We start from the raw sequence: 26,113 nt of genomic DNA, 5'->3' as shown, positions 1-26,113 counted from the left end.
TTGGTATCCTCGCAGGGGCCCTACACGATATTGGGCAGGTGTACCAGTTTCTTTGGCTCTTCAGTCTAATTCTGTTAGGTTGCAGATTATGGTTTTGTTGTAGGCGATGATTATAGAGTGGAGCTGAGCGGCATTGCGCTCTTGACTTAAGTAAGCTTCTGACAGTGGCAGCGTATGGAAACTCAAGGGTGTGTCTATGCTGATGTCTCTCATTCGTTGCTGCACCTGGCAACGACTATCTTTAGCTTGTGGTGCTGTTGTGAGGTACCAACCGTCACCTGGAACCTCACTCTTTGGACAATTCTGCACTAATGTTAATACTTATAGTACAAATTTATATTTGGAATTTCAAAATGTTTTTAGATTTATTAGACTTTATACTTTAAATGCATGTATTTTACTATTACTAATGTTAAATCTGAATACACAGATGAAACTTCAGTCTAAAAATTGAAAAGGAATGAAAGTACTCAGAAACATAATCAAACATACAATCTTTCAGTTTTATTTTATAGCCATTTTACATCCTGAAGAAATACATAAAACACAAGATAGAAGCAAAATTTAGCATTCATTGTGGTGCAATACAGTGCGGAACAAATTGAAACATGGGGGGGGGGGGGGGGGGGGGGGGGGGAGATATCAGTCCAACATATGCTCAGTCATTTCTTGGTATATCTGCAGGAGAAGCATTAATAGCAACACAATCTGTGAAAATAATGATAAACATATGCAGCAACTCATATTTTAAAAAATCTACAATTACTATTTTCATTTCTCCTCTCCACTGCACATTTTGAACACAGAATCAACACAAAATAGAGAGAACTCAAATATCAGCTAACACCTATGAAGCAAGAGAGAATAACAAAGGTTCCAAAAATGAAATGTTGCCACAACTATATCGTACAGTGAAAAGCACACACACACACACACACACACACACACACACACACACACACAAACACACACATTTATATTCAAAATTTCTACGGTATTTCACTTACACTCAACAAAATTATGTATTTCCAAACTTTGTTTACAAAATATCTGAAAAATTTCGTACTGTCACATACCTTTTGTTGTAGAGTGATTTGTTTGTCTCTCATCTCTCTTGTACCTTGAATAAGAATATTTATTTAATAACTGTCAACAACAATATATTGCCAGCAGCTGATTATATTTTTAAGTCTCTGAACTCTCATTTAAATAAGTTATTTGGTTCCAAACATTACCAAATTCTTGTCAAAGGACAAATACTTCTACATGGGGATATCAAACAATGGAAAATCCAGGATGGAATAATGACAGAATTATGAAACGGATAGATTGCTACTCACCATTTGGTGGAGATGTCAAGTGAGACAGGCACAACAAAAAGACCAGTCAACACATAAGCTTTCGGTTAGAAGGCCTCCTTCTGAAATGGACAATATACACACACAATCATTCACGCAAACACAGCCCCCCCCCCCCCCCCCCCGCCCCTCTCTCTCTCTCTCTCTCTCTCTCTCTCTCTCTCTCTCTCTCTCTCTCTCTCTCTCTCTCTCTCTCTCTCTCTCTCTCTCGCCAGTGAGAAAGAGGGTGGTGTGGGGAGGGGGAGGAAGAGCAGAGTATGAGTGGGGGACGGTAAAGTGTCTTTATCAGCCAGGTGCAGTCATGAGGTTAGACAGAGGATGGGACAGGAAGAGCAGAAAGGAGAGAAGTAAAAGGCCGTGGGTCTACTCGTAGAATAGGAGATGGTGAAGCGGGAACAGGGTAGGGTATAGGTGAAGGACAATGACTAATAAAGGTTGAGGCCAGGAAGGTTACCAGAATGTAGGATATATTGCAGGGAGAGTTCCACCTGCTCAGTTCAGAGCAACTAGTGTCGGCAGAAAGGAGTCAGATGGCATGGGCTGTAAAGCAGTATTTTAAAGACTGCTTCACAGCCTGTGCCATATGGCTCCTTCCTACTAACACCAGCTTTTGTGAATTGTGCAGTTGCAAACTCTCCCTGCAATTTATCCTACATCCCCTTAACCCTCCTGGCCTCAACCTTTGTCAATCATTGTCCTTCACCCACATATCCCCTTACCTGCTCCCACCCCACAGCCTTCTGTTCCACAAGTACACCCACAGTCTTTCTACTTGTCTCCTTTTGCTCTCCCCCTGCCATCTGTTTAACCTCCTAACTGCAACACCTCTCCACCTCATTTCTGTATTCTCCCATAAACAGCACCTTACTGTCTTCCATCTGTACCCTGCTCTACCTCACACTACCCACCCCAGCCTCCTCCTTATCCCCACCACCCAGACTGCTTCTTCTATCCTGCGGAGTTACTTACAATCTGGCCCCAGCAGCCTGAGACAGAGGTCATGAGTGTATGAGCTGCGTTTGCATGAATGTGTGTGATGGATTTTAAGTTGGCAGGACATTTTGAAAGTTAGTCTTTTATTGTAGCAAGGCGACAGGTGTGTATTTATGCCTTTTCAAAAGTATGCACAATATTCCTCTTCTTCTCCGAAGTGTGCTCCCTGTCGCCGTTAGATAAGCAGCTGCTGCAGCAAGTCGTATACTCCTAGCTCACTCATTTGTTACAGAGTTTAATTCTTAATTTCTTTGCGTGTTTTTGGTACTTGCTTTGTTTAATTCATAAATGTCGGGTGTATTATAGTATTTGAGAGTTGTAGCATCGCGTTTTAGTACCTGAATAGTGTAAAATCTTGTAGTCTCCTTCCGCTGCCTAGCAGTGTCTCAGCAGTGTGCAAGTAGCAGCATTACTGCATTTACTAGGCAATCTTGTATTTTAATAACGATTTAAATTTTGTGTCAATTTGTTTGCGCTTTCTGTAGATTAGTTCAGACATTCTTTGCACAACAGTTTTTAGCATGGATAGGGACTGCAACTGCTGTGTTCGGATGCAGGCTGAGTTGGCACCCCTTCGCTCCCAGCTGCAGGCAGTGTTGGTTTCGGTCACACAGGTTGAGTCTGTTGCCAATGGGCATCACTGTGGGGGTCTGGATGGGGGTTTGTCAGGGACAGCCAGCTCGTCCCATGCATCCCCCGATCGGACTAAGACTGTGGTTGCCCGGGATACTGCCCGCATTGAGGCTGATCCCTCACCTGTGGTAGAGTGGGAGGTCGTCTCAAGGTGTGGCAGGGGGCGAAAAACATTCTGGAGGGCTGAACGGAAGGCCTCTCCAGTTTGTCTGACGAACTGGTTTCAGGCTCTGTCTCAGGCTGATACTGATCTTCGGCCTGACATGGCTGCTTGTCCTGTTTTAGAGGTTGCCCCTCAGTCTGCAAGATCCAGGCGGTCGCAGAGGGTGGGCTTACTGTTAGTTGGGAGCTCCAACGTCAGGCGCGTAATGGGGCCCCTTAGGGATATGGCAACAAGAGAGGGGAAGAAAATCAATGTGCACTCCGTATGCATACCAGGGGGAGTCATTCCAGATGTGCAAAGGGTCCTTCCGGATGCCATGAAGGGTACAGGGTGCACTCATCTGCAGGTGGTCGCTCATGTCGGCACCAATGATGTGTGTCGCTATGGATCGGAGGAAATCCTCTCTGGCTTCCGGCGGCTATCTGATTTGGTGAAGACTGCCAGTCTCGCTAGCGGGATGAAAGCAGAACTCACCATCTGCAGCATCGTCAACAGGACTGACTGCGGACCTTTGGTACAGAGCCGAGTGGAGGGTCTGAATCAGAGGCTGAGACGGTTCTGCGACCGTGTGGGCTGCAGATTCCTCGACTTGCGCCATAGGGTGGTGGGGTTTCGGGTTCCGCTGGATAGCCCAGGAGTCCACTACACACAACAAGCGGCTTCACGGGCAGCAGGGGTTGTGTGGCGTGGGCTGGGCGGTTTTTTAGGTTAGATGGCCTTGGGCAAGTACGGAAAGGGCAACAGCCTCAACGGGTGCAGGGCAAAGACAGGACATGCGGGGACCAAGCAGCAATCGGTACTGTAATTGTAATACTGTCGAAGCTGCGTTGGTAAAGTACCGGAACTTCAAGCGCTGATAGAAAGCACCGAAGCTGAAATCGTTATAGGTACAGAAAGCTGGCTGAAGCCAGAGAGAAATTCTGCCGAAATTTTTACAAAGGTAGACGGTGTTTAGAAAGGATAGATTGCATGCAACTGGTGGTGGTGTGTTCATTGCTGTTAGTAGTAGTTTATCCTGTAGTGAAGTAAAAGTGGATAGTTCCTGTGAATTATTATGGGTGGAGGTTACACTCAACAACCAAGCTAGGTTAATAATTGGCTCCTTTTACCGACCTCCCGACTCAGCAGCATTAGTGGCAGAACAACTGAGAGAAAATTTGGAATACATTTCACATAAATTTTCTCAGCATGTTATAGTCTTAGGTGGAGATTTCAATTTACCAGATATAGACTGGGACACTCAGATGGTTAGGACAGGTGGTAGGGACAGAGCATGGAGTGACATTTTACTGAGTGCACTATCTGAAAATTACCTCAAGCAATTAAACAGAGAACCGACTCATGGAGATAACATCTTGGACCTACTGCTAACAAACAGACCCGAACTTTACGACTCTGTATGTGCAGAACAGGGAATCAGTGATCATAAGGCCGTTGCAGCATCCCTGAATATGGAAGTTAATAGGAATATAAAAAAAGGGAGGAAGGTTTATCTGTTTAGCAAGAGTAATAGAAAGCAGATTTCAGACTACCTAACAGATCAAAACGAAAATTTCTGTTCCAACACTGACAATGTTGAGTGTTTATGGAAAAAGTTCAAGGCAATCGTAAAATGCGTTTTAGACAGGTACGTGCCGATTAAAGTGTGAGAGATGGGAAAAACCGACCATGGTACAACAACAAAGTTAGGAAACTACTGTGAAAGCAAAGAGAGCTTCACTCCAAGTTTAAACACGGCCAAAACCTCTCAGACAAACAGAAGCTAAACAGTGTCAAAGTTAGCGTAAGGAGGGCTATGCGTGAAGTGTTCAGTGAATTCGAAAGTAAAATTTTATGTACTGACTTGACAGAAAATCCTAGGAAGTTCTGGTCTTACGTTAAATCAGTAAGTGGATCAAAACAGCATATCCAGACACTCCGGGATGATGATGGCATTGAAACAGAGGATGACATGCGTAAAGCTGAAATACTAAACACCTTTTTCCAAAGCTGTTTCACAGAGGAAGACCGCACTGCAGTTCCTTCTCTAAATCCCCGCACAAACGAAAAAATGGCTGACATCAAAATAAGTGTCCAAGGAATAGAAAAGCAACTGGAATCACTCAACAGAAGAATGTCCACTGGACCTGACGGGATACCAATTCGATTCTACACAGAGTACGCGAAAGAACTTGCCCCCTTCTAACAGCTGTGTACCTCAAGTCTCTAGAGGAACGGAAGGTTCCAAATGATTGGAAAAGAGCACAGGTAGTCCCAGTCTTCAAGAAGGGTCGTCGAGCAGATGCACAAAACTATAGACCTATATCTCTGACGTCGATCTGTTGTAGAATTTTAGAACACGTTTTTTGCTTGAGTATCATGTCGTTTTTGGAAACCCAGAATCTACTCTGTAGGAATCAACATGGATTCCGGAAACAGCGATCGTGTGAGATCCAACTTGCTGTATTTGTTCATGAGACTCAGAAAATATTAGATACAGGCTCCCAGGTAGATGCTATTTTTCTTGACTTCCGGAAGGCGTTCGATACCAGCTGTGTAGCTGGATTGAAGAGTTTTTAGCAAACAGAACACAGCATGTTGTAATCAATGGAGAGACGTCTACAGACGTTAAAGTAACCTCTGGCGTGCCACAGGGGAGTGTTATAGACCATTGCTTTTCACAATATATATAAATGACCTAGTAGATAGTGTTGGACGTTCCATGCGGCTTTTCGCGGATGATGCTGTACTATACAGAGAAGTTGCAGCATTAGAAAATTGCAGCGAAATACAGGAAGCTGTTCAGCGGATAGACACTTGGTGCAGGGAGTGGCAACTGATCCTTTACATAAACAAATGTAATGTATTGCGAATACATAGAAAGAAGGATCCTTTATTGTATGATTATATGATAGCGGAACAAACACTGGTATCAGTTACTTCTGTAAAATATCTGTGAGTATGCTTGCGGAACGATTTGAAGTGGAATGATCATATAAAATTAATTGTTGGTAAGGTGGGTACCAGGTTGAGATTCATTGGGAGAGTCCTTAGAAAATGTAGTCCATCAACAAAGGAGGTGGCTCACAAAACACTCGTTCAACCTATACTTGAGTATTGCTCATCAGTGTGGAATCCGTACCAGATTGGGTTGACAGAGGAGATATAGAAGATCCAAAGAAGAGCGGCGCGTTTCGTTACAGGGTTCTTTGGTAACCGTGATAGCTTTACGGAGATCTTTAACAAACTCAAGTGGCAGACTCTGCAAGAGAGGCGCTCTGCATCGCGATGTAACTTGCTGTCCAGGTTTGGAGAGGGTGCGTTTCTGGATGAGGTATCGAATATATTGCTTCCCTCTACTTATACCTCCCGTGGAGATCACGAATGTAAAATTAGAGAGATTAGAGCGTGCATGGAGGCTTTCAGACAGTTGTTCTTCACGCGAACCATACGCGATTGGAACAGGAAAGGGAGGTAATGACAGTGGCATGTAAAGTGCCCTCCACCACACACTGTTGGGTGGCTTGGTGAGTATAAATGTAGATGTAGATTTCAAAAATTACTGATTGACTGTACCACGTAGAAAACATTATGACTAAGAATGAAATTATAATGAAAAGACCTTTATCTGCTTACAGGCGTTGATAAATATCAACGGGGACAGTTGAAAAATGTGTGCCCCGACCAGGATTCTTATCCGGGACCTCGTGCTTACATGGCAGACGCTCTATCCCACAGCCATCGAGGGCGCAGATGATAGTGCAACTGCACGGACTTATCTTTGGCATGCTCCCCATGAAACCTACACATTTTCAACAGTCCCCGTTGACATTTATCAACGCCTGTAAGCAGCTAAAGGTCTAGATTTCATTATAATTTCATTATTCGAGAGCTGCAAGATCACCAATGATGTCTGCACAGATACCAGTTTCATATAGATAAGGCTTACCGGCCACTTATTGTCTTCAGTGCGGATGCACTCAAATTGCCTGAACTCCTATGGGAATCGGTAGATTGACTGCGTGAGGTAATGAGTGTGGTGGGCAGGGGCACGACAAATCTAGTGTGTGAACAGAAAGTTGGAAAGTGTGGGTCACACATGGAACATGAGGGAACATGCCAGGGATAAGTCCTTGCAGTCCCGCCATCGTCTGTGTCCTTGGTGGCTCAGTTGCATAGAGCATCCGCCATGTAAGCAGGAGGTCCCTGGTTCGAGTTCCGGTTGGGGCACATATTTTTCAACTGTCCCCGTTGAGATTTATCAACACCTGTAAGCAGCCAGAGATTTTGATTTCATTATAATTTCATTCTTCGAGAGCTGCAGGATCACCAATCATATCTGTACAGATACCAGCTTCATAATGATTAAGAATCGCACTTCTGATAGCTATCTATGCTTCTATTCAGTGAGATTTTTTAAAAAATTTATTATGTAATGAGGCATTAGAGAAGCATTCACTTGCCTTTTAAACCATATTTACCTTTCTCGTTTAGTAACACAACAATTTTTTCACTGATATAGATAATATAAATTTAATTATGATATTAAGTACAAAATTTGAAAACTCAGCTAGGTTTTGTTGCTGTTCGCATATCCGTGTACTGAAATAACCATATTCAGTTATGTGAATAATTAGCATTTAATTAATTTAATTATTGGCACTGTTCTAGCTCCAAGCCTTCTTGCTTGTAATTGATGACATAATGGATGGTTCATCAATGCGCCGAGGAAGACCTTGTTGGTACCGCCAAAATGGAATTGGTCTGGCAGGTATTAATGATGGCTTGTTATTGGAGATGGGCCTGTACCAGTTGCTGCGAAGATATTTTCAGAACAAACCATACTACATGCAAGTTGTTGAGCTTTTCCATGATGTAAGTATATTGGCATTTCATTTTCGGTGGAGACTTGAGGATGTAAATTGGTCAAAAGCACAAAAGGAAGAATATTACTAAGCTATTCTCTTAAATAAAAGACACTCACTTACTGTGTGTTAAATAAGAGTAAAAATATAACTGCTATTAAATTTTTGTAAGATAAAGGTTGTTAACCCTAACCGGGGGCCCTTTTCTTAAAGTTCCATTGCTTTGACTGCAACTTGTGAGATGTGCAAAAAATGCACATGCTGGTATTATTTTGTTCGTTGCCCCTGCCTATTGGTAGGTGTTATCAATGAATGAAGAGATACCAATTTGAACCGGATAGAAAACAGCTTCATGGCATAACATGACTAAAAAAAGAAATCAGTTGATTGCACACATCCTGATGCGTCAAGAAATCACCAGTTTGGTTATGGAAGAAAATGTGAAATTGTAGGCTTAGCTACAGGAACATGCTCCAGTGGAGGTAGGTTGCACTAGTGATGCAGAGGTGAAGAGGCTTTCATGGGGTAGACTAGCAGAGAGAGCAGCAGAAACAACCTTACTCTCTTGAAACTGAATATTAAATGCACTAATCGATGAAAAACTAAATGTCTATAGCCTCTCACATTCTCTGCCATTTCTTTTTTTTAAAAGTGTTAGTTCATCATCAAATTAAATTACCGTAAGTTGAATAAATACAGAACTGGTCTCATAAAATGTACCCAAAAGGGGGCAAAAACTCTAATTTAGGATACAGGTGGACTAGTTTAGCCAATAAATAAGTGAGGTGATAAGCTTCTGAGTTTGCAACATGGCAGTTGTGTTCACAATATGATGGGTCATCATTTTCGTAAAACCATTACGTCTTTATCCCTTTGAAATGCAATGACAAGAAACGAGACACCAATTTCTGGAATCAAATTCCTTGTTATGAAACAGCTGTGGCAGCATGATGATGTCGTACAATGAACACTAGTGATAGTCAAGAATTTCATATTTAGTAATTTTTTTTGTACATAAAGTTTGTAAAAATACCTCCCCCCCCGCTCCAACACACACACACTGGCCTATATTTATGTAGAATATCTACTGAAATTGGTAAAACAATGGAAACAGTTTTGGAAAAGATAAACTGAATATATGCTCAAATAGAGCAAAAAGTATTTGTATGTAAACAAAATTGATTTAGTCAGAAACCAAAGATTGCTGAAAATATGTTCAGACTATAAAGAAGAGAGCCATTAAGGCTTATAAATAAATATATGTACAGAAGGAGAGCTAAAATTTTTGAAGCAGTCACACTACTTTGGCATCACTATCCCTTCAGATGGAGCTGAAAATGAAATGTGTGTATGGCATATTTGGCCAGAAGTTGCCTTCCGGGGAATTTTGCTGCCTGGTGCAAAGTATAGTTACCTTGTTCAAACTGTGAAACTGTCCTCAGTCTGTGACCTTTTTACTCTCATCTAATGTTGAGCATATTTTTTCACTTAATTCATTGGTGGCACTTACAGCATTTTTTTTCGTGTTGGAACCCAAACTGGTTCTTAAAAATTATGCCATTTATAGTAAGAAATTTTTGAATTTGTTTTGTTACAGTCTTTTCAAAAACTTTAAAGAATATCGGCAGAAGAGAGATAGGGCAGTAATTCCCCATATCTTCTGTTGATCCCTTTTGAATAATGGGTTTCATCTCAACAGATTTCAGTACATTTGGAAAACATACCCCCTCAAAAGATTGGTTTATAATGAGTGTCAGTGGTTGTGAAATAATTATGTGCACACTTTTGGTTACAGGAATGTTTATTTAATCCCAACCATATGAGTTTTTTTTCCCCCTTTGGGTGATTTTTCTCAGACTCTTTAAAATGTGTGTTCTGATTGTCTTCCAAGTTTATGAAATTTGCCTTGTCGTGATAGGCTGACATATCTGCATCCAATATTGCTACATTTAAGACTAATTCATTGAAACATGTGTCTGTCTGTCTGTCTGTCTGTCTGTGCGTGTGTGTGTGCGTGCGCGTGTGTACGCGAGCGCGAGTGTATACCCATCCTTTTTCCCCCCTAAGGTAAGTCTTTCCGCTCCCGGGATTGGAATGACTCCTTACCCTCTCCCTTAAAACCCACATCCTTTCGTCTTTCCCTCTCCTTCCCTCTTTCCTGACGAAGCAACCGTTAGTTGCGAAAGCTTGAATTTTGTGTGTATGTTTGTGTGTCTATTGACCTCCCAGCGCTTTTGTTTGGTAAGTCACATCATCTTTATTTTTAGATATAATTTGTTGAAACAATTTGACATCTGAGGTGGTTATATTATAATATCATTTTCAAATTTAGTTTTCAAAATCTTTTGGCTTTGGCTCATAATTCTGACCGAACAACTGACCACATTGCTTTTGTCTTATTTGTGTATTTGAGAATAAAATATGTTTTTTGCCATTTTTTTACTTTACACTACAACTTCCCTGAATACAGCTTTATAATATTTTATACATATAACAAAAAGGATTTTTATTTGATTTTAACTCATTGTGTAGTTTATTTCTGGCACTAGAAATTTTTATTTCTCATATAATCCATTTAAATTTACTACATATTTTCTTTTTAAAAGATCTAGGTTAAAAACATGTATTAAATATAGCTAAAAACAATTTTAAAATTTGCCAAAGTTTGTTACTTGAACTGTAGTATTCTACAGGCCAGCTTACAATACTTAGTTTATTGCAGAATAAAAATGTATTACTTTGCCAACATTCCTTTCTGTATATACCCCTGTAGGCTCTAATTTATTTGCTTTTTGAAAACTCAGTACACAGAACTTAGTGATCCAATATACATAGGTTTAAGCAGTATTTATTTGCATTTTCAAGTTGGTAGTTTATAATAATGTTACCAATGCAGGTAACTGATGTGTGTTTTAGCATCTACAGCAAAGTTGAACATGAAATCAGATTTCTGAATTAAGTCAAAATATTTTGCAGGATTACTGCTTCCAATTAACATATTTATGTCGAAGTCTGCTGCAGTTACAACTTTTTTCCTTTTTTCCTTATTTTCTTTCTAAAGTTTTTCTAGGAGACATTGAATTTAGCTAAGAATGCCTTTGTTACAGTACATCCAGGGATTCTGCAAACTGCTACAACAACTGTGTTCAGATCTCTTAACTCTATAGAGCAACTATCAAACACATTCTCTTCATTTAAAAATGTAAAATTTTGTCTTACTTTTATAACTTACTGAGGAGTCAACAAGAATGCATGAGCCTCCATGAGATTTGCTTCTCCTACAAAAGCTGTTTGCTACCTTAAAATTATTAATACTATTTAAAATTTGTGTACAGTCTTCTGTTAACCATTGGTCATTTAAGTAGATTATTTTGGTATCTGCACATTCTGAAAGTTGAATTTTAAGTTCATCAATTTTAGAGTATATAAGATTTGGTAGTTCTGCTGATCAGCTATTGATATTCCAGTGTATCAATAGAGAATGTTTGTTTTTGACATTAATTTCATGTGCATCCTCTCTTTATTATCTGTAGTTTTTAATTTCAGTTTGTGTCTTTACTTTGTCACTCCCATTATAATGTAACAGTTTCCCTTCCTTTTTAGTATTTTACAGACATCCCTGAATACTGCAGTGTAAGTTTTTTTTGTGTAAAAACTTAAATGGGCAATGAATTGCTGCCCTACGCGTGTCACACAGTTCCCTAATGCCACTGTTTATTGTGTTGACTTAAGCATCACTTGCCTGTCTTCTCTGAATAATATCACAAATAACAAGCCTAGAGGTTGTGTACACAGTTTGTGCTGATCTGGTCAGATTTCTTGTTTCACTCATGATTTCTTCCTCATTGCTGTTGTGGAGGGAGTTGGTGCCCATGTGTATCAAAACACGTTTTTAGCTAGTGGTATGTCTATCTTTAGTTTCATTAGTATTTTTGGCTGTATTCAATTTCACACTCTTTATATTTTTAAAATATGTATTTAGCTGATAGGCTCGAATTACAGATGGAACATCAACCTTTCAGTTCATCACAATAACAGTTTTAACATAGAATCACCGATTAACAGGAAATCAATTTTTAACATCCCCTTTCTTTGTTGCACTTACATGTTTGTCTTCTTTATTATAGGTAACTGTTTTCCATTTATATTGAAACGTCCCCTTTGAAAAATTATACGTGACTGTGCTTAAACTGACACACAATATTTTTAGTGCAACGCAATCTGACTTTCAATAATTCCTACAAAAGAATGGCCCTGACTAACATTAACCTATACCTTTCACAAATCACTTACCTCACCAAAAATCTTCGTTACTCGAACTACTGCAATACAGCGAGCGCCACAACTGCTGGCTAAATAAAAGATTCCAACTACGCAAGTCACTAACTACTGATAGGCACAGTTAGCAAATGAAAAATTTTAATAGATAACAAACAATGTATTTACCTTAATAGTCATAATATATATATATATATATATATATATATATATATATATATATATATATATATATAGAAAGAAACTTCCACATGTGCGGATGGATATGTGTGTGTGTGTGTGTGTGTGTGTGTGTGTGTGTGTGTGTGAGTGTACACCTGTCCTTTTTTTCCCCTAAGGGAAGTCTTTCCACTCCCGGGATTGGAATGACTCCTTACCCTCTCCCTTAAAACCCACATCCTTTCGTATTTTTCCCATGTGGAAGTTTCTTTCTATTTTATTTACATTATATATATATATATATATATATATATATATATATATATAATAGAAAGAAACTTCCACATGGGAAAAATATATTAAAAACAAAGATTCCAAGACTTACCAAGCGGGAAAGCGCCGGCAGACAGGCACATGAACAAAACGCACAAACACACACACAGAATTACTAGCTTTCGCAACCGATGGTTGCTTCTTCAGGAAGGAGAGGGAAAGACGAAAGGATGTGGGTTTTAAGGGAGAGGGTAAGGAGTCATTCCAATCCCGGGAGCGGAAAGACTTCCCTTAGGGGAAAAAATGGACAGGTGTACACTCGCGCGCGCGCGCGCACACGCACACGCACACGCACACACACACACACACACACACACACACACACACACACATCCATCCGCACATACACAGACACAAGCAGACATACATATATATATATCAGTTCATGACATCCATTCTTACAAATTTCAAAACTCCGCCATCTCTCTTCCCACGTCCACCACTGCTGGCGGCTCACCTCCAACTGCGCAACGCTACGCGCTGTTAACAGCCAACAGACCAACACTACAATGGCAGACAACAATGCAAACCAGCCACAGACTGCACAAGGCACAGCCAGTGATTTTCATACAGAGCGCTACGTGGCGGCGGCATTACCAATAAAAAAACCTAAACAGCCTACTTACAATATTTATCACTTGCTATTTCACGGACAGAGTTTTCTGAAATGTTATTCACTCCATTGCATAAATGTGAATTTTTGCCACTTTTCTCAGTAATCAATTGTTTTTCACACACAGTATTTTTACTCTCTAATTATTTTAGCATTCTCTTGTTTTAGTATTAAAATTTCCATTTTCAGCATTTCTGTGTCACTTTGAGGCAACTTAATAATTTCGTCCTTCGAGTTCACTGTACTAGAGAGTTCAGCTATTTCAAAATATATACACTATGGACACAACCATGGAGGATCATCTTTTGAGTTTTAAACTCACTTTTGTACACTGTTTATAGAGCCAGTAATTACACTTAACACAAAGCACATCTTTCATGATGTATTGTGAACATTCCCTACAAGATAAACTACTTAATCAAACCATTTTTGATGACTGAGAAGTGTCATTGCACTTTTCTGTCAGTGTCATCTTGTGTCCACAGTACAACAGTGTTTCTTTCTTAATGCCCAAATTTTTATTTATTTGTTTTTCACATTTGTAGATTTATGTGATAGAAAAACTTGTACCCAAAATTTCTGACTGTGTTCCTCAACAGAGAAACAAGCACCACTGATATGAATGTCTGATAGAGACAGAGGTCATCGACATTCTTTGAAAACATTCTCCCAACAAATTTATTGCTCTGATGAAATAAGACTCTTTTTGTCAAGAATTCATGTGTGTGTATCAACAAAGTGAAATTATTGGTAATGCACTGTGTTCTGAAAGTTTGGCATATTTCACATTAATATGAAATCAAGGCTATCACTCAGTTTATAGGATGAAAACATTTTTTTTTTTTTTCATATCAGCTCACGGATAAATTTTCTATTACCATAAAATCAATATTTTGTCATAATGAATTTGTACTTGGTATTTATGATGTCAGTAATAATGGTTTGTCGAATGGTACCTTTAGTGAGATGTTGTTGCAATCATATAATTCATGGTTTAAATAATGTCCAAAATCTGTTTCAGGTCACTCTGAAAACTCATATGGGGCAAGCTCTTGATCTCTCAACATCACAATCAGGAAAGAAACCAAATTATGCAAAATTCACCATGGATCGCTACAATGCTATTGTGAAGTACAAAACTGCATATTATTCATTCCACCTACCAGTTGCACTTGCACTGTATATGGCAAGTCACAGTTTTCTTGTTACATTTCTTAAGTGACTGATTGCTAAACATTATTACTTAGTGTAGTATATATTGTTTTATCAGTGAAGATGTTATAGCATTGAAGTATTGTATGATGATTACATTTTTCATTAGAACTAGTGTTATGTTTTCTAACTATGTCCAGTGCTTATGAGCAATGAGAAAGGTGTAAGTTATCAGACTAGCTGAAGAACTTCATGTTGACAGACTTTAGTGTAGTAGCAAAATGTAAGAGAAAAATGTTTGGCTATGCAGTGTAGTGGTTTGGAGCTGTAATATACTTCAAAGATGAAGCCCAAGCCTAGCTTGGGCCGCAAATTTGGGTTAAAAGTACTGAGCCCGAGTATAGGTCAGGCTGCAATTTTTTCAACTCGTGAGCCCTATCACTCGAACTGGACTCACCTCATATGAGAAAAATGTACTGACATCTCACGAACCTGGTCCATGACCGTTGCAACCTTTTGCTGTCAGTTTCTGGAATTATTTGGAAACAAGCATTAGCAAATGTTAGTTGCGTTGATGTAATATCATGCCTATTCTCGTTAGGTTTCACAGTTTCCTATAATTCTGCTATTAATACAATGTGTTTGTTGAGTAAGCAAGAAATTGCCCAGGTCACACATATCTCTTGGGAGGATAATTATATTTTCTTTCATCATTATTTTAAAATTTGTACTCAATCAGAGAATTAAAGTAAATATGAAAAATAAATCTTGAAGCTTGGCCCTTTTTTAGCATGTATTACTCTTGAAGATACATCAATTGCACATGTGCCAATAACACTTTACACAATGGCATAAAGGACTGGTTTCCTAGACCCAATATTCTTCTAAGTGGCCAGACTCCATAGTATTAATATTAATAAATCAATCTAACATCATAGCTAACATACTTGTCTTAATGTGAACTGTGATCCTTACATTCTGTGCTATAATTTTTAATCAGCACAAAGCAGCTTGAATACTATATCACAATAGGATTGTAAATAGGCCAAGAATGTTCGAAATTTCGAACATTGGTATTCACCACCTAATAATAATTTCGTATGGCTCAATAGCCAGCTACAAGTCCTTAAACTGGAAACCACTTCTGTGAATTTGGTGTCCCTAATCGACCCCAGGTATCCATCTGGGGAAAGAAGGCCCACAGTTTAATACAGAATCTAAACCACATGTTGTTCCTGGCAACTCCTCATGTCGTTGAAAAGGGGAGGCTAGGTTGATGGTGAACTGAAAGTTTTGTGGTCCAATTAGAATTAGATCCCATGACCTCTCAGTTTCCAGGCACTTGTTTGACCATTAGACTGCCAGGCCTGACACCCACCAGCTACAACCTTTTTATCTGCAGTGGTCATATTTCATTTCTCAAATGACATGTAGATGTTCATGACAGTGCCCTTTATTTTACGTGTCTAAGGAAAGTTCACAATCAATATCAAACATTACAAATTCAAAAATTAGAAAATCTGCTCCTGCAGTTATGTAAGAAAAGAAAGTTTTGCATAAGATAAGTTCCTTGTTCTGACAACAATTACAGTCCTTGTTACTAAGCATCTCACTTGACCCATGTCAGTCATGCATAAGATGTAGAAAAAAGATATGAATATAAAAGAGGGAAACATTCCACGTGGGAAAAATATATCTAAAAACAAAGATGATGTGACTTACCAAACGATAGCGCTGGCAGGTTGATAGACACACACACAAACATGCACACAAAATTCAAGCTTTCAAAACCAATGGTTGCTTCATCAGGAAAGAGGGAAGAAGAGGGAAAGATGAAAGGATGTGGGTTTTAAGGGAGAGACCTTACCTTAGGGGGAAAAAAGGACAGGCATACACTTGCACGCACACACACATATCCATCCGCACATGTCTGTGTATGTGTGTATGTGCGGATGGATATGTGTGTGTGTGTGTGTGTGTGTGTGTGTGTGTGTGTGTGTGTGTGTGTGTGTGTGTGTGAGTGTATACCTGTCCTTTTTTTTCCCCCTAAGGTAAGTCTTTCCGCTCCTGGGATTGGAATGACTCCTTACCTTCTCCCTTAAAACCCACATCCTTTCGTCTTTCCCTCTCCTTCCCTCTTTCCTGATAAAGCAACCGTTGGTTGCAAAAGCTTGAATTTTGTGTGTATGTTTGTGTTTGTTTGTGTGTCTATCAACCTTCCAGCGCTTTCATTTGGTAAGTCACATCATCTTTGTTTTTAGATGTAGAGAAAAGTTAGAAAAAAAATCACATACACATGCCCAAATTTGTATCAGTAGTGTCACACCACACTAATATTCGACAAGCATATGCTATTATTAGAAAATACAGCTGAATATACACAGACATTTCAACTGTTCTCCAATAATGGTCCTCCTCCCCCTCCCAGACAGCTTTCCCCCTGGCAAGCTTCTTCGAATTCTTCACACCCAATCTGCGTGCACCTTCCTACTTAAACAAGGGCTGAATTGCAGTTGCTAAGTGATTGAGGGTCTCCACCGTCTTTTTGACACTTTCACTTTTAGTGCTTACCAAGAAGTCCAATGTGGCCTCCAGTAGTTCCTCAAAGCATTGCATCCATTCCAAAACCTGTTGTGTGAATCCATTTCCCACCTCATAAAGACAGCCCCATGTGTGCCCATCTATTAACGGTTCCAAAGTTACACAAATCCAAATCCATGAACCTTCCTAGTGCAGTGCTCAAACAGAAAGATCCCCAGCCTTTCATGACTAACAGTTTTAACCAATTGCCTGCAATCTTCCAACTTACATTTAAGACAATAATTACTTCATCCACTGACTTTGCACAGTTTCTGTCCTGTTACCATAAGACTCCTTGCTACTCACTGTGGATGCAATGCTCTTTTACACCAGTGTCTACACATTCCCATAACAATGCCACAGAGGGCTACTATTCCCAGTATCCTGACAAAAGCCATTACATCATTCCTGATTCTTTTGACCAACCACATTCTAGCCTTAAAGTTTTATTCCTTTGAATGCCAGATCTACAAATAAGTCTTTGAAATTACCATGGACAACTGCATGGAACCATCTTACATGAAGCTGTCTGGTGGTGCAAACAGGAATTTGTCCTAAATACTCAGCACACGAAGAAAAGTAATGCAGTGTTTAAGATACTGGACTCGAAGTTGGGAGGAACAAAGATCAGATGAATGTCCAGCTATTGAGATGTGTTTAACATGACTTTCTTAAACTTAACAATCCAAATTCTGGTATTGTTTCTTCAAATGTGATGAGGCTGATCTTCTATTTATTTATTTATTTTCCTCTCATCTTTATGCTATCCAAACTTGGTTCTCTGTCTCTGGTAAGACATTAAACCATAATCTTTGCTCCTCTCTTCCAGTCAACACCTTCAACCCCTTGTCTGGTTCAGATTTATTGATTTTTATAAAATGGGACCTCTGCCCTTGCCTGCAGAAAATTTATTACATGTTGTCCTCCTCAGACGTACAAGCTATCTTCTTAGGTATTGTTATACACCTCTCAGATGGACGCATAGAAAAATTTGGCAATTCCAACACACCTCACACCCACAAGGCTTCCAGTTTGATGTATGTAATCTGTTCCACATCAGAAAGCCCCGACCTCAGCCTTGAGACCCATGGGCATCATGAAGTATGAGTTAATCATATACTCCAGTTACCTCATCAGAACCATCAGAGATAGCTCGTAACTTCCTCATTTAGTCCACAAACAGATTTCTTGCAGCATTTTTTCTTGTGGCACAAAATAAATCAGTCACCTTGATGAACCAGTACCAACCAGTATGTCTCTTGTAATCCAGTACCTACCAGGCTTTTAGAAACTCATCCAAATCCTTCACCAGGATTTCATTTACCTCCTGACATGCCTAAATATAAGGGATACTCTACTCAAATTCCTACTCTCATAACCCAAAACAGTAGCCTGCTACTCTTTTCCCAACTTACACAATATTCTACTCCATCTCTGTGCCATCTTTGCTACTAATCCTGCACTCCATCAGTCATTCCCCTGGAGAAGACCCAGTTCCCGGTTCTAAAATCTGTCCCATACACCCATTGACAGACTCCTGACTGCAGTTGACTCACAGAAATTTCCTATCCTGTCAAAAGTTAGAGCCACGTCTAAAAGGAGCCATAACATGTACTTGCTTCGTTGCATTTACTGTACACTCTTTCAATTGTGTGTGATAACAATCCCACACTGTAGCTAATTGCAAACTCAACCACCTAGTTACAGAACATGTTGCACACCTCAACAGTTACTTTAGAACCCGTGGCATGCGAATCTCTCTACCACCAATATCACCCAGGTCCTTTCGGAACTCTTCCTCTAGCACATTCTCCATTCTCACAATTCCTTGTGCCAAAACTTCTTTGCTCTTAACATTTCCTCTCTCATCTTTATCCACCCCAGACCACGTATTCTCTTTTGCCAACATTCTCTCTCTGTTACTCCTTTTTGCCTCATCTGTCAGTTCTGCAATTGTTACCGTGTACTATCCTGATCATCCTGTCTCCCATCTCATGCCCCACATTACTTCCCCACACCACTCTTGCCCTGCACACTCAAAATCTTCCCATATGTCATTGTTCTTTCATCAAGAGAATAGCATGTGCTCCGAAGCTAGTGAAATTTTGTGCGCTGTTAGCCGTGTCTGTGGTTTATATGTCAATCAGATGAATTTGAGTTGCTGCCTGTCTTCATTTTTGTTTATTAATAATATTTTGTGTAAAGTAAGTAATTTTTCTGTTATTGCAGGCCGGTTACAATGATGAGGAAATGCACAGACAAGCAAAAACAATTCTGTTGGAAATGGGTCATTTTTTTCAGGTTCAAGTAAGTTGACTGGTATTTATAAATACTTTTCAGTAACAGTGTAATAATTGAATTATATTCATTTGCTAGTGTACACACATTGGCCAAAAATACCACCTTTTTTTGTTTTGCAGGATGACTTCTTGGACTGCTTTGGTGATCCAGAAATAACAGGAAAAGTTGGAAGCGACATTGCTGATGGGAAATGCTCCTGGTTAGCTGTCGTTGCATTACAACGAGCAACTCCAGAGCAGAGAGCATTTTTTGAGGTTTGATATTACATATATGTTTACTGTTATACTAGCTTAGTGCCAGCTGCTGCACTCACATAGGCAGTATGGCCAGGAGAGATTTTATTTGTTTTTGTTTAATCAAATTTTGTGTTGTTCACGAATTGCAACATCGTCTAACATTTCCACGCAAAAAGCAACTCTGATAGCTGGAGTCCAAAGTCTTTGTTAATCATGCCCCTTGCATTCTTGTGGAGATATTTACAAAGCAGTTTTCATCCCCTAACAAATGTTTCTTTACGAGGTGTGATTGGAAAGTTTTAAGAATGTATCCGCTTCTGCTTACTGGTTTGGTGGGCAGGTACACGGAGGATGGGGAGTGAGTCATTGCCTTGTCCTTGAACGCCCTCTGACAGGAAACTGCAATTCCTTTATTCAGTTTGTTGTGGCAGCTGGTTGAGTGTGGGTCTGTTAGGGCTTGTTTCTGGATTCTCTCTGCACGAAAATGGACGTAAAAATGTCCAAACTGCTACTCCAAGTGGCTGTAAAATGAATGTGCACAGCGGAAAATAATAAAAGCTAAAATGAAGATTTGGCCCTGTCTGACTACCCCCTGAAGCAGATCTTAGGATCTCTTAGTTCTATAAATTACAATCTAAACATAAATGAATGATGAAGGCAACTAATCCTACTAAATGATAAATGTTGTCTCTGCTTATATATTTATTGTAGATAAAAAAACCTTTATATCACAAAGTTTACATTTCCTAAGTAAAATTACTGACAGTTGTCCAACTCTGCTCCTTATTATGACTGCACAGTCTAATATCAATAACGCGAAATAACTTACATCGTCTACATACCAAACACTAGAAGATACTACTTTAAAAGATGATCTACAGTGGAGTGGAACCTCAGTGGAAATAAACTAACATGATCACAGCTGTTTAGCTTTTATAACCCTAATAAGCTGAAGCAATTTGCGATATCACCGTATGTACTGCGTCCGGTGCATCGAAGTGATAGTTCTCATACTCGTTTGCAATGTTGGAAGAACTCCAGCCACAAATAAACTCTTTCAAACACTAGGACAGCAGAAGGTGGTCATTTGACTAATATACTCTAATACTGTGTTCTCCTCTCTGTGTTCTACAGACGAGAAATGCGAACTTCCAACCACAAGGTTGGAGTTCAGATAACGTCTCAACGTAAGTATAGGTAGAGGAAGTGCTCTCAATTACTGAATGCTGTGTAGTTAACGATGACTTCCAACCCGAAGGTGAAGTCCAGAATCGTATAGGTTCGCAACAGTACAGTACTGACTGTTCTAACTATAACCTCTCCTGAGAGCAAAGACAGCAAGTCTGTCTGATATCGAGTGACCATCACGCACGGGCGCTCAACGGAAGACCACGTCTCTCCAGCACTGGCTTCCCAGTAAGACTTGGCTCCCCACCAGCGTAATTCCGTAAACTAATCATATTCCCAAAACCATGGAATATTCTCCCTCTCTACATATTCTTCCAAATGCTGACCAACCATATTTTAGACTTTTGTTGTCCAGAGCAGAAAGTTTGCGAGAAAAAACCTATACTCGTTCAATGGTATGCTTCTGAGTAAAAATCCTTGGAAATAACCCAACCTGTGTGGTTTCTGAGGTGCCGCTTCTTCATTCCTCTCACTTGCATCCAAGATTTTCAGCATTCAGTAGTATTATCTGGTTATCCTTCCAGCCCTACTACAGTAGCTGTTGGCGGTTACACTATTGTGCTCCAGAGATCAGGTGTCAAAACGTCCGTCTAGCTACTTCCTGTGTTGAAGCAGGACCAACACCTGTGTGGGCCTTCCATCCAGAGCTTGAGTTCTGCCTGCTGTTTCATTTCCACTGGTGTTTCAACCTCTACTAGTATAGGCAGTCATTCATTACGCCATTTTCAAAATAAAGACACTCCATCACCTTTCATGCAATAAGCATTAACAATTATTTACAAGGCGTACATGACAATGCCAGTCTCCTTTATATATTCATATATATGATGTACAACCTATCACATGATACCTAATTTTGTTTCTAAATCACAGCAAAGTATGTGGATCAGTTCTTGTAAGGTCTGAAATTATAGCCACGTTACAAATGGAGTGACAAGTTTTAAAACCAGGAAATCAGCTTCTGAGACTTACTAACTATTAAAAACAGCTTTTGGAGATAATTGTATGAGCCAGCCAAACGTTTATGTCTGGTTGGACAGATTTAAAAATGGCCGCAAATCATTTGAAGATGAACTATGGTCCAGCCATCCTTCCACCTCAAAAACGAATGAAAATGTTGTGAAAGTTCGCAACGTAGTGCATTCTGATCATAGACTTACAATTAGGGAGATTGCTGATGAACTTAATTTAAGTTTCTATGCAGTTTAGTCAATTTTAACTGAAGATATGAGCAAGCATTGAGTGTTTACAAAATTCATTCCAAAGAAGTTGTCAAGTGACCAGAGGCAATATCAACATGGAAGTGTGTCAAGAACTGATTAATCAGACTAAAAATGACCCAGATTTGTTAAATAGGGTAATTTTAAGTGATGAATCATGGGGGTATGGATATGATCCTGAAATCAAAGTGCAGTCTACACAGTGGAAGACTCTATGTTCACAATGATCGAAAAAAGTACGGTGAAGTCGGTCAAAGATGAAGACAATGTCTGTGATATTTTTTTTCCCCCTTCGATTCTACCAGTATCGTGCAAAATGAATTTACACCTGGAGGACAGACAATTAACTAGGAACACTACAAATGCGTCCTTGAGCATTTGTGCAAAAAGGTGCGGAAGAAAATGCCTGCATTGTGGAAAGACAGGAGTTTGGTGCTACACTATGACAATGCTCTGGCTCATCGTGCCTTCTCCATCTTTAAATTTTTGACAAAATTTAAAATTCCTGTGCTTCTACAACCCCCATATTCCCCTGATTTGGCCCCTGCGGACTTCTACCTGGTTCCTAAACTGAAATTTTCATTGAAAGGAAAGCGATTTGACTCGATTGAAGTCATCCAGGCAAGTACGGAGTGCGTCCTTAACACACTTCCGAAAAAAAATTTCCAAGGATGTTTCCAAAAGTGGAAATACTGTTGGAGTCGGTGTGTTCAGTCAGAAGGGGACTATTTTGAAGGAGATGCATCACAGTAGCATGTAAGTACCACCATTATACAATTACAAGCCCTTTCTTAAAACTTCCCCATCACACCTCATACACCTAACCAAGAAGTAAGACACCAATTTTCATTAATTTACCTTTATAATTTGTTTAATGTAATGAAATATTTTCTTAAAAATTTTCATCCTCTATTGCACTCCCTTAGGGGTTGAAGTTCCAGAAACATTCAAATATGTATTTTTTTTTTTAAATTTCTGATTGAGAAGTCAAATACCAATTGTCTTAGATGTAGCCTTAAAAATCCTCTAGTAGTTCTTCAGGAATTATTTATTTTGAAAACACTTTCACCCACTGTTTTACTCCCTCAGTGATTGAATTCCCAAACCTGCTGAAACACACATTTTTTATTTTCTGACTGAGATACCAAAATTCCAATTTTTGTAGTTCTATCTTCAAAATTCCCTTTGTAGTGACATACTTTCAAAAAGGCTTTCATCCCTTTTTTTCACCCCGTAGGAATGGGATTTTTGGACAATCCCTTCTTAAACGATGCCTACAGTATAACACCTACACCCTCTCCAAACTTCAAGTTTCTGTCCTTAGCAGTTTGGGCTGGGCGATGATGAGTCAGTGAGTCTGTCAGTCAGGACTTATCTTTTATATATAGAGATTAAGTTATATTAAAAACAAAGATTCCAAGACTTACCAAGCGGGAAAGCACCGGCAGACAGGCACATGAACAAAACACACACACACACACACACACACACACACACACACACACACACACACACACACAGAATTACTAGCTTTCGCAACCGATGGTTGCTTCTTCAGGAAGGAGAGGGAAAGACGAAAGGATGTGGGTTTTAAGGGAGAGGGTAAGGAGTCATTCCAATCCCGGGAGCGGAAAGACTTCCCTTAGGGGAAAAAAAGGACAGGTGTACACTCGCACACACACACATATCCATCCGCACATACACAGCTGTAATTCTGTGTGTGTGTTTGTGTGTTTTGTTCATGTGCCTGTCTGCCGGCGCTTTCCCGCTTGGTAAGTCTTGGAATCTTTGTTTTTAATATATTTTTCCCATGTGGAAGTTTCTTTCTACTTTATTTACATAGAGATTAAGTTATTCGTACTGAAACAAATATTAATTAGTGATGTCTTCAGACACTTAAATTATACATAGACAGATGATAAGCAACAGCTCTGAATGTAAATTGTTGGTAGAGATATTAAATTGCTGAAGACATAGCTTGTTAAGCTTTAAGATTGTTCACTTATCTATAAGCCAAAGGATTCCGAAAACTAGTAGATTTTGTTTCACTTGTGACACTGGATATAAAGAAAGAAAATTGTAGTTTGAATCACAAAGATTTGTTGACTCCAAGTGCCTTGTGTTGATATCAGCCGCTCTGCAAGTGCTTCTATATTTTATTTGACTTTCATTCATTTGTATCTCCATTGTATTTTCGTCTTCACTTTTATGATTGGAATGTTCAGATATGGTTCATTTGTGATTATGCTTTATTTTTATATTCAACTATACTGAAGATCTGGTAGATTCAAGTAATTTTACTGTTCCTTTGTAGGAATGTTATGCCTCCAAAGCCCCTGAAAAAGTAGCTGCCGTCAAGGAACTATATGAGCAACTAGGAATACCAACAACCTATGCTATTTATGAAGAAGAGAGCTATAACATTATCAGCACACACATTCAACAAATGTCACGCGGACTGCCTCACCAGTTATTCTTCAAGTTCATGGAGAAAATATATAGACGGGAATGTTAAAATAATCATTGTAAATGTATTGTTGAAATAAGCCTTTGAGCACAATAATGAGAAACAATGTGATTGCAAGAGCTATGTACAGTAGCTTTTCTTTTGCCTCACTCATAAGATAATACTATAATGCTGGTATCTAAATTTATAAGTCATTAGAACTTAAATATAATTGCAGTAAGCTAACAATCTTAATGTTGGGCACCCTGCAAACAACTTTTGTTGTTCAGTTTTAAAAAGTTTGGAGAATCGTGTTCCAGCAAGAGACTGCATCCCTTGTTCCTATTTCACTGTTTCGCATTTTGTGTTACACATGTGTAATAAAGTACTAAGAGTGAGTATCTGGTACATTCAGAACTGTAAAGTATTTATCTTGCCCCTTTATTGTACAACTGTAAGTGCTTGCATTTAATTAGTAATGAAATTAACAAAGATTTAAACATTGTGTGAGAGCAAAGACTGGATGTGTTTCTGAAAATTAAGATTGCCTTGCTAACATACAGAAACATAAGTCAAATTCTTGTGTTGTGTGTGAGTTTTTGAGTTTCCAAAACAGGTGCTAAATTTATAATTGTAAATATGTTTTATAACAAAGTTCTTGTTATGGCTGTGTCAACAAGATGCATGTGAAACATGACTATTGTTTGGGCTAAAATGTCTGGAGTTAAGGAAGTAATTCAGATGCAGCCAATTCCAGAGTCAGATTTTGTCTCCTAATGGTTTTCCAATGATGAACTCTAGATTGATGTGAATTTTGTTTCAGTTGTTTCATTTTCTCTATTGTATTGAGTTCTGTGGTCCTGAAAATTCGCACAGGTGCAGGTGATTGCTGGAACAGCTTGTTTCAAAGTTTGACTTAATTATTTCTGTTTTGAAATACTGAGTGTGTGTTCTTTCTTAGGTGAATGGTTCAGCTAAATGGACTGGAGCCATTTAACAAATGAGAATGTTTATAGCCAACGAAGAAATACAACAGTATTTTTGTAGTAAATGTGCTGTAGGTTCTTGTGTGTTTTGTACTTGTAAATAAAATTTTGTAATAAAAACTGTGTTTATAGAAACAAATTTTTGGCATAAATATTTGAGAAAAATAACTGCACAAATACAGTTCTTAATTAAGTGCACTGTTGTATAGATATGGACCTTATATGTGTACTGTTGTACTGGAATCTTGAAAGAACTTCACACAATAATTTGCCTTAGTCGATCAACTTGGTTGCGTCCTGCCAGTAACTAATGTGGACACCTGAAATTTATGCATGATTTCTTACTGAGAACATCATGTTCCTCTTCACCATTATTACACATAAAATGCACATCTGAAAAATATGGTTTTATTGCCACTCTGCAGTGGTAAGATTGTACAAGTAGCCAAAATTCTTCAGATGGTGGTTGGTTTCCGTACGTATAACAGCAAATTAAAATATGTGCAAAAATAAACATTCTAGCCACATATGAATTCCAATCAATGATGGGATTGAAATATACACTGAAGTAGGTGGCATGTATTCATCTTCAAGAATGAGTGAAGGAAATGCAGCGGTGGTGTCATGTAT

At 39.1% G+C, this 26,113-nt stretch overlaps 1 protein-coding gene across 1 annotated transcript in view; it reads left to right on the top strand.

Moving 5' to 3' along the window:
- Window positions 1-25,622, top strand: part of LOC126314470 (farnesyl pyrophosphate synthase-like) — a 46,659-nt gene extending 21,037 nt beyond the window's left edge. Inside the window, exons 4-8 of the mRNA XM_049992439.1 lie at window positions 7,798-8,001; window positions 14,396-14,560; window positions 19,336-19,413; window positions 19,527-19,661; window positions 24,366-25,622. Coding sequence (XP_049848396.1) covers window positions 7,798-8,001; window positions 14,396-14,560; window positions 19,336-19,413; window positions 19,527-19,661; window positions 24,366-24,566 — 783 coding nt within the window. The 3' untranslated portion in view covers window positions 24,567-25,622. The remainder of the gene's footprint in view (window positions 1-7,797; window positions 8,002-14,395; window positions 14,561-19,335; window positions 19,414-19,526; window positions 19,662-24,365) is intronic.
- The last annotated feature ends 491 nt before the right edge of the window (window positions 25,623-26,113 follow it).

The sequence above is a fragment of the Schistocerca gregaria genome, unplaced genomic scaffold (assembly GCF_023897955.1).
Source record: "Schistocerca gregaria isolate iqSchGreg1 unplaced genomic scaffold, iqSchGreg1.2 ptg000561l, whole genome shotgun sequence".
Classification (NCBI taxonomy): Eukaryota; Metazoa; Arthropoda; class Insecta; order Orthoptera; family Acrididae; genus Schistocerca; species Schistocerca gregaria.
The sequence above is the reverse complement of the archived record's forward strand: the minus strand, read 5'-3'. Positions and strand labels throughout refer to the sequence as shown.